This window comes from Nothobranchius furzeri, chromosome 5 (assembly GCF_043380555.1).
Source record: "Nothobranchius furzeri strain GRZ-AD chromosome 5, NfurGRZ-RIMD1, whole genome shotgun sequence".
Taxonomy (NCBI): Eukaryota; Metazoa; Chordata; class Actinopteri; order Cyprinodontiformes; family Nothobranchiidae; genus Nothobranchius; species Nothobranchius furzeri.
Window position 1 is genome coordinate 56,859,957 of NC_091745.1, and position 15,793 is coordinate 56,875,749.

The 15,793-nt window shown below is 39.2% G+C and overlaps 1 protein-coding gene across 1 annotated transcript; it reads right to left on the bottom strand.

The window, feature by feature from the left end:
- Positions 1-996: 996 nt before the first annotated feature.
- On the bottom strand, positions 997-15,602 carry LOC107378961 (interferon-induced transmembrane protein 1). The gene is made up of 3 exons (XM_015949479.3): positions 15,340-15,602; positions 13,992-14,192; positions 997-1,533 (listed from the first exon to the last, which is right to left on the bottom strand). The coding sequence occupies exons 1-3, from the start codon at positions 15,487-15,489 to the stop codon at positions 1,384-1,386; spliced, it is 501 nt and encodes a 166-aa protein (XP_015804965.1). The 5' UTR covers positions 15,490-15,602; the 3' UTR covers positions 997-1,383.
- Between the last annotated feature and the right edge of the window lie 191 nt (positions 15,603-15,793).

The window sequence follows — 15,793 nt, forward strand, 5'->3', positions numbered from 1 at the left end:
TGTGTGTGTGTGTGTGTGTGACACGAGCGAATTGTGAACTGGCGTTGTGATTTTGCACTACTTAGATGTAACCATCCTTACGCTGACAAAAATGTAACTAAGTAACTTTTACTTTGAGTAGATTTTATTTATGATTCTTTTTACTTTTACTTGAGTAAAAATTTAGGCATTTACTTTTACTTGTACTTCAGTAGAAAATTATCAAAGTATTGGTACTTGTATAGGAAATTGTAGCATGCTTTCCACCTCTGCCAAACACCTGTGTGAAACCAGCCCAAAACCAGTCTAAACCCTGCACAATACTGGTATGTAAAAATAAAAAAGAGAGATTTGGGTTCTGAATTATTAATAAATATTTTCTCCAATTGTGCAGCTGTTCTGTTGCTTTGTGTAAAGCTACTGTTGAATTGCAACACCCACCAGCCACCACAAGAGGGCACACCAGCCCTGGCAACCCTCTTCTTATTCAAGGGAGACAAGGCTTGCTTTGAATATTTATGCCTTTTTTCAATAAAGTTCTGAGGAAAAAAATAACGTTAAAGGGAGACTAGACAGTTTTGGCTTTCTTTTAGCGTCCCTAGCGTCGAGTTAGTAAAACCAAAAATCAAACTTACCTCCTTGCTATTCATTTGTCCTTTTTAGGACCGTATTCTAACGGTGACATGTCTCCTCAGCCTTCATTAGTTTCTACAGAAGTGATTAATCGCTAAAACATAGTTTAACAGGGACTGGACTGCCACTCTGAAGTTACAAATGCGATATTCTAGCCAAAGAGGGCGGTGGGGATCTGAGTGGCTCTTCATTCTCAGTGTAAAGGGTAATTTTAACACATGCCGGCTAAAAAAAATGATCTAAAAATAGGAAAATACCGTTTATAGCTTCATTCACTGAAATTCTTTTTTTAATTCAGGAGACTAATGAGCCAACTAGAAGGGGAGGAGACTGAAGGTCCCTATTGTGTCAAAGTGAAAATAAAAAAATGAAGTCACTGAGGACTAAAAATAAAATATTTTATTTGAATTGACTGCACACATAGAAATATGGAGTAAAATCCAGAGTCTACAACAAATACCCAGAATAACCAGAGAGGTTAATCAGGTTACTGATTTTATGAGTGTGTGTGTTCATGATGTTTATGTTTATTCATTCTGTGGAATATTAAACATAAACATTTGATTCTGATATAAATGGCAAACAAAGACTACACCCTTATTCAGAGCATTTAATACAGCAGGACAAGCAGTGAAAGGTTCCTTTAGCTTCAGCTGAATAAAACAGAACTTTAAAAGAGATTCAAAAATAGACTTAAAGCGCTCCTAATGTCACCTGGTTATTGGATGTAGAAAGGAGCACGAGAACCAGAAATATGAGAGAGACACTGATTTAGTAAAGAGCAAGAGAAACAGCTATGATGACCACACTTGATATTATGGCTAAAACCCCAAGAATCAGGGCCACAAGGTTCAGTGTCTTGGCAGTGGAGCTGTAGCGCTCTGCAGCTGGTCGGTTGCCCCTGCTGTTGGCTTCACGCGCCTGGAGGGGAGAATAAAACAGAGACAAACGGGTTAAATCAGTACTTTAAAGCAACACTAAAGAGTTTTTAACAGTTTAAGTTATTGCTTTCAAACTGGTTTTAGTGGTTCTTCAGCCATTAACTAGAGCAACTTCACAGTGGACAGCACTCTGCTGCCATCTGCTGACCAGAAACTGCACTTTACAGCTCTGTGGGAAGGGTAGGTTCACGCTCTCTACCTGCTGACAGCTATTAGCTCTTTGCTCTGCTGACAGCTAATGTAGCTCATAAACTGGCTTTTTCCATCCATCCATCCATTTTCATTCGCTTATCCAGAGTCGGGTCGCGGGGGCAGTAAGGCGAGAGGCCCAGACTTCCCTCTCCCCCAGCCACCTGGGCCAGCTCCTCCGGGGGAATCCTGTGTCAAAAGCAGCCTTGTGTAATGCAGCAGTTTACAGGAACAAAGCAGAAAGCGGTTCCTCTCAATCTCATCAGCTTTCAACAGACCTTTGGTCGAGGACCTGAACTAAATATGACTCATCACCTTACAACATCCCGTATGTCTGACAATATATACATCATAAATCGTATGTTTTACCATCTATTGTTGTGCAACATTTCATATAGTATCCGATACCACGCACCCAACAAGCCCACAGTAACCCAGCCAGAGCCATCAGCTCAGTGAGAATCACATTCTTTAGTTTCTCCAGTGCATATGACACAATCCAGCCTGATTTATTTTATAGAAAGCTCAATAAGACACAGGAGAACACCTCCAGATTGGATTAATGAATATCTGACCAACAGACCCAAGTGCGTCAGTTGTGATTCTGACCAGGTGGTCAGGAGCACCACAGGGCACTGTCCTCTCACCATTCCTGTTTACTCTGGAGACCTCAGACCTCCAGGACCAGCCAGAGTCCTTTCATCTGCAGAAACATTCAGATGACTCTGCATGGAGGTGTACAATGGACAAGAGACTGAGGACAGAGACCTGGGGGACAATTTTGTGTACAAAACAAAGGAGATAATTGATTATGTCAAACAACTTTTCCTCCATTGGAGAAGAAGTGGAGCTGGAGGATTATAAAAGCTTTGGTGTCCAGAGCAGAATGGACAGAGGAAATTCCAAATTTATTGGAAGAATTAGGGGTTCTTTAAAACAAACAACACAGACAACAAAATTACACAACAATGAAGCTCAAGCTCTCAAGGTCTGACTGGAGCAACTTTCTTGCATTCTTTGAGAGTAAAATCAGAAATATCAGGGCAAGTTTTTGACCCTCACGCTCTTCCAATTCTCCAATTGAACCACCTTCTTACCAGGCATGGACCTTCTTTACTCCTGTGAATTTCCAGGACATTTGTTACTCACTTCAAGCCCAGTTGATGTTCTCTCAACTTATTTACTTCTTAATGCTTTTCACCCATTGGCCCATGCATTATGGATTTTATTAATCTATCCCTCTAATCTGGGTATGTACCTTCTGTTTTCAAATATGCTGTTGTTGAACCTATCCTTAAAAAACAGTTTGGACTGATCTCAGCTTAAAATTACAGACCCATTTCAAAATTGCCCTTTATCTCTAAAGTTTTAGAAAATGAAGTGGCCTTTTCTGGAACTACATATCAGTTTGGATTAATTCCAGTATGTTTTTGTAAAAGCATTAAACAGAAACACCTTTGTTTATAGTTTCCAGTGACATCATGACAGCTGCAGACACCAAGGATTTCACAGTCTTTGTTTTGTCGGACCTTTCTGCACCTTTTGACACTTTTGATTACAGTACCCAGACTAACAGACTTTGTGAATCTGTGGGGATCTCTGGGATGGTTCTAGATCGATTCAGATCTTACCTTTCTAATTGCTAATTTCCATCGACCGTTTTGGCACAGTGTCGGGCTAAGATGAAGAAATTAAAGCCCAATATAGTTAGTAGTTAAGGATGGAAACATTCGGAGTAGACTTTTTTTTCTCAGATGGGAGAAGCACACGGAGTTGCTACGACGTGCTAGATGCTATTTATAGTTGAGGCAGCGAGGCAGGCACTCTGGAGTTACACATGGAGGCTGTGGTAAGCATTTAGTTTTTGTCTTTAGGTCTGTAGACCATTTATTGCAGCAAAGAAATACTGAATAGTTGCACAACTTATAAAATCGCACATGATGCTTTGTTTATCCCCGCCTGCCGACGTGATGGCCCAAACTGCGTTCGAAATGCTCGCCTGAAAATTGCAGCCCCATATTGGAACACGCCAGTCCAAAAATAACCAGCCCCAACCATACCAGACCCGGCGATAGATATCCCCTATTACCCCCCCCCCCCCCCCCCACACACACACACACACACGCACACATGTATTTGATATAGCGCCTTCTACAGTCCTGGAACCCCCCAAGGTGCTTTACAACACAATCAGTCATACATCCATTGACACACATTTACACCCTGGTTGTGATGAGCTACATTGTAGCCACAGCTGCCCTGCGGCACAGGACACAACGACAGTGATGAGGCAAGCGCTCAACTTCTGTGCCACCATTACCCAAACACACATTGTTTTGCGGACTGGGTAGGTTTATGGTAGTTTCCTACGTGCTTTATGGCTGTTTACTGTGCCGATAGCTAATATAAATACTATCAGTTAGCTTTTTCAATTTGCCGTCCATTAATTAAAAGCACAAGAAGAAAAGGAATTTTGATTTTTTTTGTTGACATCATAGTGGAGCCTGGAAGTAAAAATAATAAAGTTTTGTCTTTGGAGTCAGAGCAAAGAGCTAAAACCAGAGTGAACATCACCGCAGCCCACAGTTGTTTGAAGGAGCTAAAGGAGGCTACGAAATCATGGACTGATTGTGACCTGGCTTTGTTGCTACTGGACTTGTAAATAATAATGTATTTTGTCCAACAGTGTGGATATTTTTACTTCATGGCTTGTTTAGTATCAGTTGTTTAGCATTAGTGTTAGTTTGTTGTTAGAGCAAGCAACAGCAGGCTGCAGGTGGGTTGTTTATGACAGTTGTAATTCCACTTTCAACCAGTAGGAGGGAGAAGCTGCAACTCTTTAGTGTCGCTTTAAGGATTCTGAGTTCTATAAACTGTCAGAACCACTAAAGTGCCAGCTGGATAGAAGATAACTTCCTTTAGTGAAACTCTAAAAAGACTGATTATCTGATTTACCCTGAGAGCATGATTCCTCTGATTAGTCAACAACTTGGACATTTAACTTCTGTCATCAAATCAGACTTGAGGAATTTGGGTGTTGTTTTTGGCCAGTCAGTGTCTCTTGAAGGTCAGTTAAAAAAACAAAAAAAAAAAAAAAAAAAAAAAAAACGCTGGTCTGAAACTGATTTTATCATTCGAGAAACATCTCGAAACTGTGAAGGTTGGTGTCCAAACATGAACTTGAATGGTCATTCATGCCTTTATCTTCTCCCATCTAGATTAATGTAACACACTTTTCACGTTTAAAAAAAAGCCCTTGACCACCTTCAGTTGGTTCAGAACTCTGCAGCGAGGCTCCTAACTGGAACAAACAGAAGAGCTCACATCACTCCTATTGTGATGTCTCTGCACTGGTTACCCGTTAACTTTAGAGTTCATTTTAGAATCCTGATTATAACTTTCAAGGCTTCACATGGTCAAGCTCCTCCTTATATTACTGATCTGTAAAACCTTATACTCCAAATGGAGCCCTCAGGTCCAAAAATCAGAACCAACTTCCAAAAACTAGATATGAAAGTTGAGGTGATCGCTCTTGCAGGCTGTTGCTCCTCAACTTTAAAATTAACGTCCTTCATTGTTTTGTTGTATTGACCGTCACCTTTAAAGGGCAGCTGAAGACACTTTTATTTAAAACTGCTTTAGCATTTTATTATCTTTAATTTGTTTTATGATTTTTTGTTTGTTTTTGACTTTATGATCTTTGTTTGTTCTTTGCGAAGCACTTTGCGATTTTTCTTTCTGTGTTAAGTATGATATAAATAAACTTAAAACTACTCTGGTAAATATTTTCTTTATGCTGAAAAATCTCCACCAATGAAAAAACCCAAACAGAAACTGAATTTTTTGGTTTATATCTGGCATCAAAATTCTACTTAGGAGGAAATAATGACCAGACTGACATTTCCCTTTGTTGCAGTTTGGCTTTATTACAGCTTCCTCCTAAAATGACATGTGACCTGATCACAGAGGGATTCTGAGAATTGGAGTATTCCATTGCTGGTATTTGTCAGAGTTTTTGGTCTTTATGTTTTTTGTTCTGTCATCCTTCCCCCTTTTACAGCTCATTACACACCTGTTCCTGTTCTGTTATTCAGCCCTGTACTTGTAGTCCCGCTGTTCTCCACCTCACTTCTCTGATCCTACTGGTGTTTCTGCACTAGATCCAGCCTAATAGTTTATTGTTGATGTTTAGTAAACGGTGTCGACTTCTCCCTTCAATGGCTTTTGTGTAAAAAATTGTCTGAGTGTGTGTGGGGGACTGTGAAATAAGTCCTCCATGTGTTACTTGGAAGTAAATGGTAGCCTCACCACTGAAGTCTATTGGAAACCCACACACACCTGCTCTTGGATTCCCACCATCCACTGGAGCATAAACTGTCAAGATTGAGCCAAAAAGGTCCTCACAAAATGGAAGAAAAGGACAAAAAACACTGAGAACATTAAGAAAGCACCTACAAATTATACAAAATAACTAAAAAGGCAGCATGTAATCGAAGAAGAGAAGAAAGAACACAGTCATCTCATATGAGCCTGGAGTGTCAGAAAAACTAATCCAAACATGATATTCGGGTGCATTTTAAACCTGGTGGTTCACCCAAAGGACAAAACACCCAAATACAAGCTCAGTGGAGAGGTGTATGCAGTCCAGCACAGCAAGGAATGCTCAGACCTCTACATCAGAGAAACAAAACAGCAGCTACACAAAATGATGGCACAACACAGAAGAGCCAACACTTCAGGTCAAGAATCAGCTCTTCATCCACGCCTCAAGGACAAAGGTCACTCCTTTGAAGACAACAATGCACACATTTTGGAAAAGGAGGGCAAACGGTTTGAGAGAGGTGTAAAAGAAGCAATCTGTGAAACATGAGAACCTAACTTTCAACCTGAAGAGGTGACCTCAGGTTTCATCTTTTCAGCTCCTACAATGCAGCCTTGACTCGTCTCCCCAGGCAGTTCAACACAAACTCACACCTTGAGACATAACCAAAACAGTGCACACACTGGCATTGTTGGAGACTTGTTGGGCTGAAAAAGCTCCCAGGAAAGTTATTAGTTCATTCATTTATTTATAAAGCACCTTCAATGACCTTATCAGCAGACCAAGGTGCTGAACACAACCACAAAACACTCGATAAGAACAAATAGTGGCGTGGAACATTAAAAGAAGGATAAAAAATAAAAACAATCATAAAAACATTAAGAGAAGTTTGAATAAAAACAGGAAACTATTATAAAAGCATGTTAAATAAGATTAAAAACAATAAAATAACAATTGTTAATTGTTAATTTATTTTCTCACTCAGCAGTTTCATACATCATTCATGCAAAATACAATCATCGACAGTCTCCTAAGTGAAAAAAAAGGGGGAGGAAGAAGAAGTCTTATATGACCTACCCCTTTCTACTTCACACAATATAATTTACAGAATGGCCTTATACACAAACCAAGTATAGAACTTCCTTATCTTTGTAAACAAAATCACAATAAAACTTATCAATGTACTTATTCAATATTTACTTATCAATCATACGATTCCATGATTTTTTTCTTTATATAGTCTCTTAAATTGATTGATAGTTAAACATTTTTTCAGGTCATGATCCAGATTATTCTATAATTTTACTCCATATACTGAAATACACATTTTTCAGGTCATGATCCAGATTATTCCATAATTTTACTCCATATACTGAAATACACATTTGCTTTAATTTTGTTTGTGCAAAAACTCTGTTAAACTCAGGCTTCTTTCTATTTTTTCCATCATTTGAAATCAAAACAAAAAACTTCTGTAACTTCACTGGCAGTAACCTCTTTTTTGCCCTGAACATATTTAGTACAGTTTTCAAATTAACCAAATCCCTGAATTTCATAATTTTTGATTCAATAAAAAGTCTATTGGTATGTTCCCTAGCATCTACTTTATATATAATTCTCATAGCTTTCATCTGTGATAAAAACAAAGGATTAGTGTTTGTTTTATATGTGTTGCCCCAAACCTCTATACAGTAAGTCAAGTATGGAACAATAAATGAATAATATAATATATGAAGTGTTGATGACTCCAAAATACTTTTTACTTTATTTAAAAGTCCAATACTTTTACACAGTTTTTGTTTTATATATTGTATATGGGGTTTCCAATTAAGTTTATGATCCAAGATGACCCCTAAAAATCTTACTTCATTTGCTCTTTCAACTGAAGTACCATCTATGGACAATGTAACAGAATCATCTGTCTTCTTGTTACCAAAAATCATGAATTTCGTTTTATTCCAATTTATAAATAGTTTATTGTCCATAAAACACTTCTTGAGATTAGTCATCTCACATTTTCCAAAATAATTTGTAAGTCATTCCCAGAACAAAATATATTTGTATCATCAGCAAACAAAATGAACTGTAATATTTTGGACACATCACAAATATCATTAATATACAAATTAAAGAGCTTAGGTTCCAACACAGAACCCTGTGGGACTCCATATGTAATAATTTGAGAATCTGAAATTTCATCTTCTAATTGTACAAATTGATTTATTTTAGTCAGATGACTACTTAACCAATCATGAGCTATCCCTCTTATCCCACAATTCTTTGACTTAGAAAGTAACAAACAATGGTCTTTGTTATCAAATGCTTTTCTTAATTCAATAAACAGACCTGCTGTGTATTGCTTCCTTTCTATTGCTGCTGTAATTTCTTCATTTAATTCTAGTAATGCCAAGGCAGTGTTTTGATCCCTAATGCTGAAATGCCATCACATAAAAAAATCAATCTTCAAGCAAGACTTAAAAACCAGAAGCGATGGTACTTGCCTAAAGCCTAATTTATACTTCTCCATCAGCTCCACCAGGGAGAGACACGCACGCACGGACAGGGACAATTTGCCCTCAAACTTCTCTGTCCCCTGGGGAGTGTTGCAAAGCAATTCCCTGCCAGAACAACAGAGGGCGCAGCACCGTTCTGTGGTATCCTGTCATGTATCAGGTCCAAGATAGTGTGATTCTATTGTGTTTTTTTGTATTTAAGAGACTTTTTAACACAAACAAATGTGTCACTCATCCTCTTCCACCTCTTCATGCACTTGCCACCTCTAAACCCACATTTCCCATCATTTCCATCAAGAATAAACTGCTTGCTGCATATCTTTTCACTTCTCCAGTCACGGGGAAATAAAAAGTTCATATTTTTAGAGTTTTTTTGCGAGGTATTCTTCAAGACTCTATGCGTCTGCCGCTAGATATCCTCGGCTCTCTTTATGTTTTTGAGGGCGCAATGGCGGCACTGTAGACAACATTGGTGTCCTGACCAATCACAAGCTTGCTTTCTCCGTCTTGACGGACAGATGTTTAGAAAATAGAGCTTGACTCTGTCCATCCTTGCAAGCCTGTCGGAGAGCCTTTGAAAGGACGGATAATGGCGTTGCGTGCGTCCGCCCCGACGCAGACAAAGAAGTATAAATTGGGCTGAATACTCAAAGGTAACTCGTTCCAGACCATTGATCTAACAAGAATGCATGATCCCCCCCTTGTTCTGTATTTGAAGCGGGGGAACCACCAACAGCTACCGCTCAGTCATGCAAAGACACCAAGATGGGACATATCTGTGCAGTAGTGTTGACAGATAGGAGGGGGCAGTCCCTTGAAGAGCCCTGTACGCAAGTAGGAGGATTCTAAATTTGGCTCTGTACTGCTCTGGGAGCCAGTGTAAGGCCTCCAGCACCGGAGTGATATGTTCCCAGCATCAAGTGCCTGTCAGAAATCTTGTAGCAGAGTTATGGACGAGCTGGAGCCTTGCAACCGCACCCTAACTCAGACTGGCATACAAGGCAGTCAGGACAGGACAAATGCATAAATAACAGACTCCAGGTGTGCCCTAGGCAACAGGGCTAGATCCTGGACAGGCGTCGCAGATTAAAAAAACAGAGCCACACAATCATTTTCATTTGTGCATCGAATTGGGTCAATTTTTATCCCTACTTTCTTTTCAAATGGCAACAGAGGGTCAAGGCCCACATCAGAACCTGAGCCATCTAAGCTAGCGGGGGTGAGAATTATGATTTCAGTTTTGTGTCATTAAGGACTTAAACATTTAAAGCCATCTAGGATCTAACGTCTCTTAAAGGTATAGCGGAGGATCTTTGCTTCCAGGTGGATCATCTGAACCATTGATCAGCATAACTGTCAATCATTCTGATGAAGCTTTCACGCAAGTCCGTCATTGTACGTGCTCAATCCTGGGTTCAATTTCATTTCCTGCACATGCGCATTCTGTTTATGTGTAGAGCGGTACGCCATCATCCATTTATTTTACCTCGGTGTTCTCACTGGGTTCTTAGAGTCACAAAAGAATAAGTGTCTTCTATGATAAGAAGAGAAAGGTCTCTGAAGTCAGATATAAGACCAGAATTTTTTTTAGGATACTCTTTTCAACTATGGTGTGTGCTGAAAGTGAAAGTTGGGCTACCCACAGATGCCTCTGTCGCCAGTTTTTGGCCTGACGGGTAATCTAAATTTCGGCATGCTATTTGGAGAAATTCCACTCAGATTACTGCTAGAAGAAGTTATCTATGACTATATTCTAACTTGCCAGGGAAGAAATGTTTGATTCTGAAAGGAGAATAAACCTAGTGGTTATTAGCAGAGAATTTTTTCCCAGTGAAAATACTTTATTGATCCCACGGGGGGAAAATCATAATCTATGGAAGCATAAACAAATCAGAAAAGGAATAAAATGCAGAGGTAGACAGACAGCAGTAGTACAATACAGATGGAAGAATTAATAAATAAAATAAAATGCCAAAAATTTGAATAAAAATAACCTGCACATAAATAAATATAAATCTGACGTTGAGAAAACGCTCATCTTCTTTTCTTGAGTGAGCATGTGCTGCAAGGCTGGCAGCTACTTGTAAACAGAACATGCATGAGGATTACTGGACGTTCTCTCTCATGTGCATTTTTTTCAAAACGTGGAGAGGGCGGTTCTTTCCTTTCAGAAACATCCTCTGCCTACCTTTAAGCAGTTCAGAAGTGGTGAGACAGATCCACCAGTCCCACGCCGGAGTCGAAGACAGATCTGGCAATCATCGGCATAAAGATGGAACTTTCCACCATGCCGACGAAGGAGGAGCCCCAGGGGTAGGAGATATACCTCAAACAGAAGGGGACCAAGGACAGAGCCCTGTAGCATGCCCCAGCAGAGTCCTATCCAAGGAGTTGAGGCTTCACCCATCCTAACACAGAGTTTTTTTCAACATTGGATGAAAAGCAGCTTTCTTCAAAGTAGCCGAAACCACACTGGGTGAAACTGCCATTTATGGGACCGGGAATGCTTCCTTAAAGATTCTAGGGGGCAGAACATCTTAAGGAGATTCAGATGGCTTCAGCTAAGCAACCAACTTTTCTAGCTCAGTTATGGGCACAGTCTCAAAGGTTGTCAGTGTAGCCTGGGGCTGCACTGGTACCACAGGAACAGGAGGGGAATCCACAATTTCAGCTCAAACAGCTGCAGCCTTATCATTGAAAAAAAGAAAGAAGTCACCACAGTTTCTGTTTGGGGCAAAAAACCAGAATCAGTTATTCTCTAGATTAATAAAATATCTGGGTTAATGTTCTGTCCTAAACTTTGTATTTAGCTTGTCGGTCTTTCAGCTATAGACTTTTCGGCATGCCTGCAAACCGGGTTTTGTTTTTCCTGGTTTATGTGGAGAGATGGGTTAAAAGCATTACAAGGCTTCCAGCTGCAGCTTTTAGAACTGAAGAAGCTTCTTGTCTGTAAGATAACAAGGAAAGTCCAGGTGTTTTAAATAAAACTCTCAAGATCAGGACTAAAGCAACTCAGAGCCACAGAAACCAATTCACAACCAGGAATCCAACACTGCGGTGGTCAAAGGTACTAATTTATACTGCTTTATGATCTAACTACTTCCATGAAGTTTCGTGTCAGTTATTGTGCCTTGTTCCCTGTATTCTGTCTTCAATGAGCTAACAAAAAATGTTTTTACAAGGACAGTTTGTACAAGGAGTGGCTTCCATTCCGGTAATATTCCTGTTGAAATCCACCCATCGAGTTCCGTGCTTTGCTCCTGCTGTACAAATGAGACGTTATCAGTGACTAAAGATCATCTTACAGTAGGTGTCTTATCCAGTTCTGTGTCAATGCAACTTGTAAAAGGAAACAGGACAAGGTTTTACAGCCAGTAGTCACACGTAATAGAGCTATCAGAAGAGAAAAAAAACAATACAATCAACCATCATTTAAAACAAGCAGAGCTTTGACTATCAGCATTTAGGCCTGCTATTGTTGTTAGAAAAACCTCTTAGGGTGAGTACAACACACTAGTTCTAGTTTTGTGAACTGAAACAGATTTTTGATTTTGTCTGAGCTCCTGATACAGAAGTCAGACATAATTTACAGAAGGAAATATTCCTAACTTCATCAACTCTGCTGCTGTGTCAGATGTCTGAGAGAAGAAAAGAACCCAGCATTACTAGGGATGCGCCGATCCGATCGGAAATCAGGTCCAAAAACGTGACTTTCAAAAAATCCGAATCGGGAGAAAATTTCATTTCATAAACAACAAACATGAATCTTTCAGTTCATAGAGAATTCAAACAAAACAACAATGTGTTAGTTTTCATCTCAACAAGTACATCAGTACTATTTATTTCTTGGAAGAAAACAACATCATTACCTCGCACAATTTATGGCAGGCAGGGATTCAGACATGCAGCTGTTAGCTAGCTAGCTAGGCTAATGCAGACCTAATGTGTTTCCACAGAAGAGCTAAAATGTCTGTATTTTGCTGGTATTTTAAATTGGACAGCAAAGACAGTGTGACAGCCATTTATAATGTGTGCATACTGGACATTCAACATGCTGGAAAAGACAGCTGCACAGTAAGCAGCCTTCAAAACAATCAACTTTTTCTCCTTCAGATTTTTCCCTTCAGGAGTCATCACAGCAAATCGTTTGTCTGCATTAAGTCCCAGTTCACAGCGGCATCTCTAACAAAATCACAAAGCCAGCCAACAGTGTAACTTACGTTAATAAACATAGAGAAATTGCTGACGGACAGCAAAACGTTGTAGTTTCTCAATCTGAAGCACCTGAGTGGACCGTGTTGGACTACCAATAGTTACAGGCGATGTGCAGATAAAAGTTAGCCTGCTGGCCACGCTGCCATATGCTTCCCTTGTTATGGGCAAAGAGCCACGTAATGAGCATGTAAACAATTAGAAATTTGAGCAGCTGGACAAATTTTTAATATATTCATAATTTTAACAAATGTTTTATCAGTTTTCCTGAGTGATGTTTTTTGGCAGATAAACTAAGGAAATGACAAATACAGACAGAAAGAAAAGCCTAAATAGTAATAAAAAATATGAAAAAAAAAACTTGGATGTGTTTTCCCTTATTTCTTTTTATTTTAATGCTTTGTTGAAATATTGATTCAGGACTTGGTATGGGCAGATACTCACAATTAAATGACTTTGAATGGAAGCAAAAAAAACGTGATCGGAACATGCTTACAGTTCCTGACATCATAAATGACTGCCCAAGTGGAGAACACCTGATGAGTTTTACCCATGAAGAAGCTGGTGGCCGTTAACAAAGTCCAAGGCAAAAACAATCCTTTACAGTGTCAGACACAAAAAGAAAATTCCAGTTTTATTTGCTGGTTGAAAAAAGGCAGCCAGTATTTATAGAAGCAGATACATCATGCTTTAAGTTTCCACTTCAATGATTCGATCAACAGAAATATCCACCAATTTCTGATTGTTCTATTTCATTGTGCTCTCTAAAACGTTGGTTTGACCTCAGCAGGTTCCTGAGCTTTTGGTCTCTAACTGGAAATCTCCAAATCCAGCTCTCAGGTTACCAGTACTGTGTGATTTAAAGAGCTTTGCTGCTGCGGTTTATCTTTAATTACACGTATGAGCGCAGCAGCAACTTTACAGAGAGAAAAAACAAACTGCTGCATGGAGGTCTACTATAATAAATGATTATAAGCTAAGAAACGGAATGGAACGGGCTGTCACGGCCAAGTGGAGATGGTGCTTCCTAAATATGGGCTCTTCTATTTCTGCTGTATTCAGTATAAAATAAAAAAAATCATTCTCCCTTCAAGCAGCAGAAATCATCCGAGTCATGTTGTGCATCGGCTGACTTGACTTTCAGATGAAACGTGTTTATTTATACAAAAGTCGAGGAAGGAGGTATATTCAGATGAAACTCACTGAGATGGAGTAGATGAGGGCAGCGATGCCAAGAGGCAGGCAGCAGCACAGCAGGGTGAAGATGGAGAAGCCCAGGTAGTCGTTGACCGGGATCGCCAGAGGCTGAGTCACAGTTATGACGGGCTGGACAGTGATGATGCCTGGCTGTCCTGAGTACGGCTCGCCCATGGGGTACTGCGGCTGCCCGTATCCTGCTCCATACTGTGGTACAACAAAATGCTCATTTTGGTTAGATGCACTCAGACTGGGAACAAACCAAACATAATAACAATAAATATACCAGCTAATCTGTGCAGCTGAGAAATGCACATAACATTTATTTCCTGAAAACAACAGGTCAAAGGGCAAATAAATAAATGTTTTTAGGTCATTTTTTAAATATAAAATACCTCTTTAGTTTAGGCTATTTTATTTAATATCCCCAAATAGCCATAGCATTGTATTAATCTGGTTTTTACTTTAGAGATGCACTGATTCTGGTTTAGGGTCGATACCAAGTTCAGTACCTTGTACAGTTCTGATTGTAATTAATATAGGCCAGTTCTGATTTACATTAAAAATAACATAACTAATAAACAACATGAGACAGAAATGTAATTGTTTGTGTGAAAATAATGATTAAAGTAAAACCTTTGTCAGTGAAGATCTATTAACACTATTAATGGTGCTTTCACTAAATAGGAAAAAAAAGGTCTATATGAGTTACAGATTAGCCAATCAGATTCGGCCATCCCGCTAAATTACAGCCGATTATGAACAGGCAGTGTCTATAGTTAGAAAATTTTGTTTTTTTTCTTTATTTCCCCAAACACATTTATAAATAAATAAAAAGTTCTGTAATGAATGTCACACGAACCTGCCCTACTGAGCCCTGGACAAACAATGGAGACAATAAATAAATGAAGCACTGGACTTAAAAAAACAGCTGATAAAACACACACACACACACACACACACACACACACACACACACACACACACACACACCTCTTTGATGAAAGAAAAAAGCTAAGGGAGAAGCTTAACATTATTTGTTAGTTTACTGTTGTTGTTTTGAATAATTTTGGTTAGGATAATGATGTTGATTAGGTTTTGTTTAGGATGAATATCTTTTAAAAGAGAAATTAGGTGAATTCCTGGAAAATTGTAGTAGCCTACCTTTGCACAACCTCATTAAATAAATAATATATATATATATATATATATATATATATATATATATATATATATATATATATATATATATATATATATATATATATATATAGTTTTGTTTCTTGTTAATTATTTATTTTTTTCTTTGAACTATAAGGCACATACTATTTTAAATATTAGTACAGACGGTTACCTGCGGCAGCGGTGGGTACCCCGGGCCGGGCTGAGGTGGAGGTCCCGGATTGTCAGCGCCGTTGTATGGAGGAGGAAGATACTGACCCGCATAGGGCTTCCCCTCGGTCCACGCCATCGGAGAAGGGCTGGGCGGCTTGTTTGGGTCCATCTAGTCTACTTGGGTCGTTGTTTTAACCTGAGAGAAAACTTTTTATTTTTTTTTAACCAACCAACGCTTATTAGATCCTTCCTCCTGCGCCGCTACACCGTACGTCACCCAGGTGAGGGACGGAGGAGGAGCCTGAGGGTGAAGTTATAGGCGTGGTCTAATACGAGTCTAATTCATAACAATTAAAACTAGTTTAAAAGTCGGAAAAATGTCGTATTTATGAGGTTGGACAGCACTCTGTTACTTAGAGCTGCTGCTTCTTCTCAGTGAAACGAGTCAGCTGGTGTATGATTCTGAATTTGGG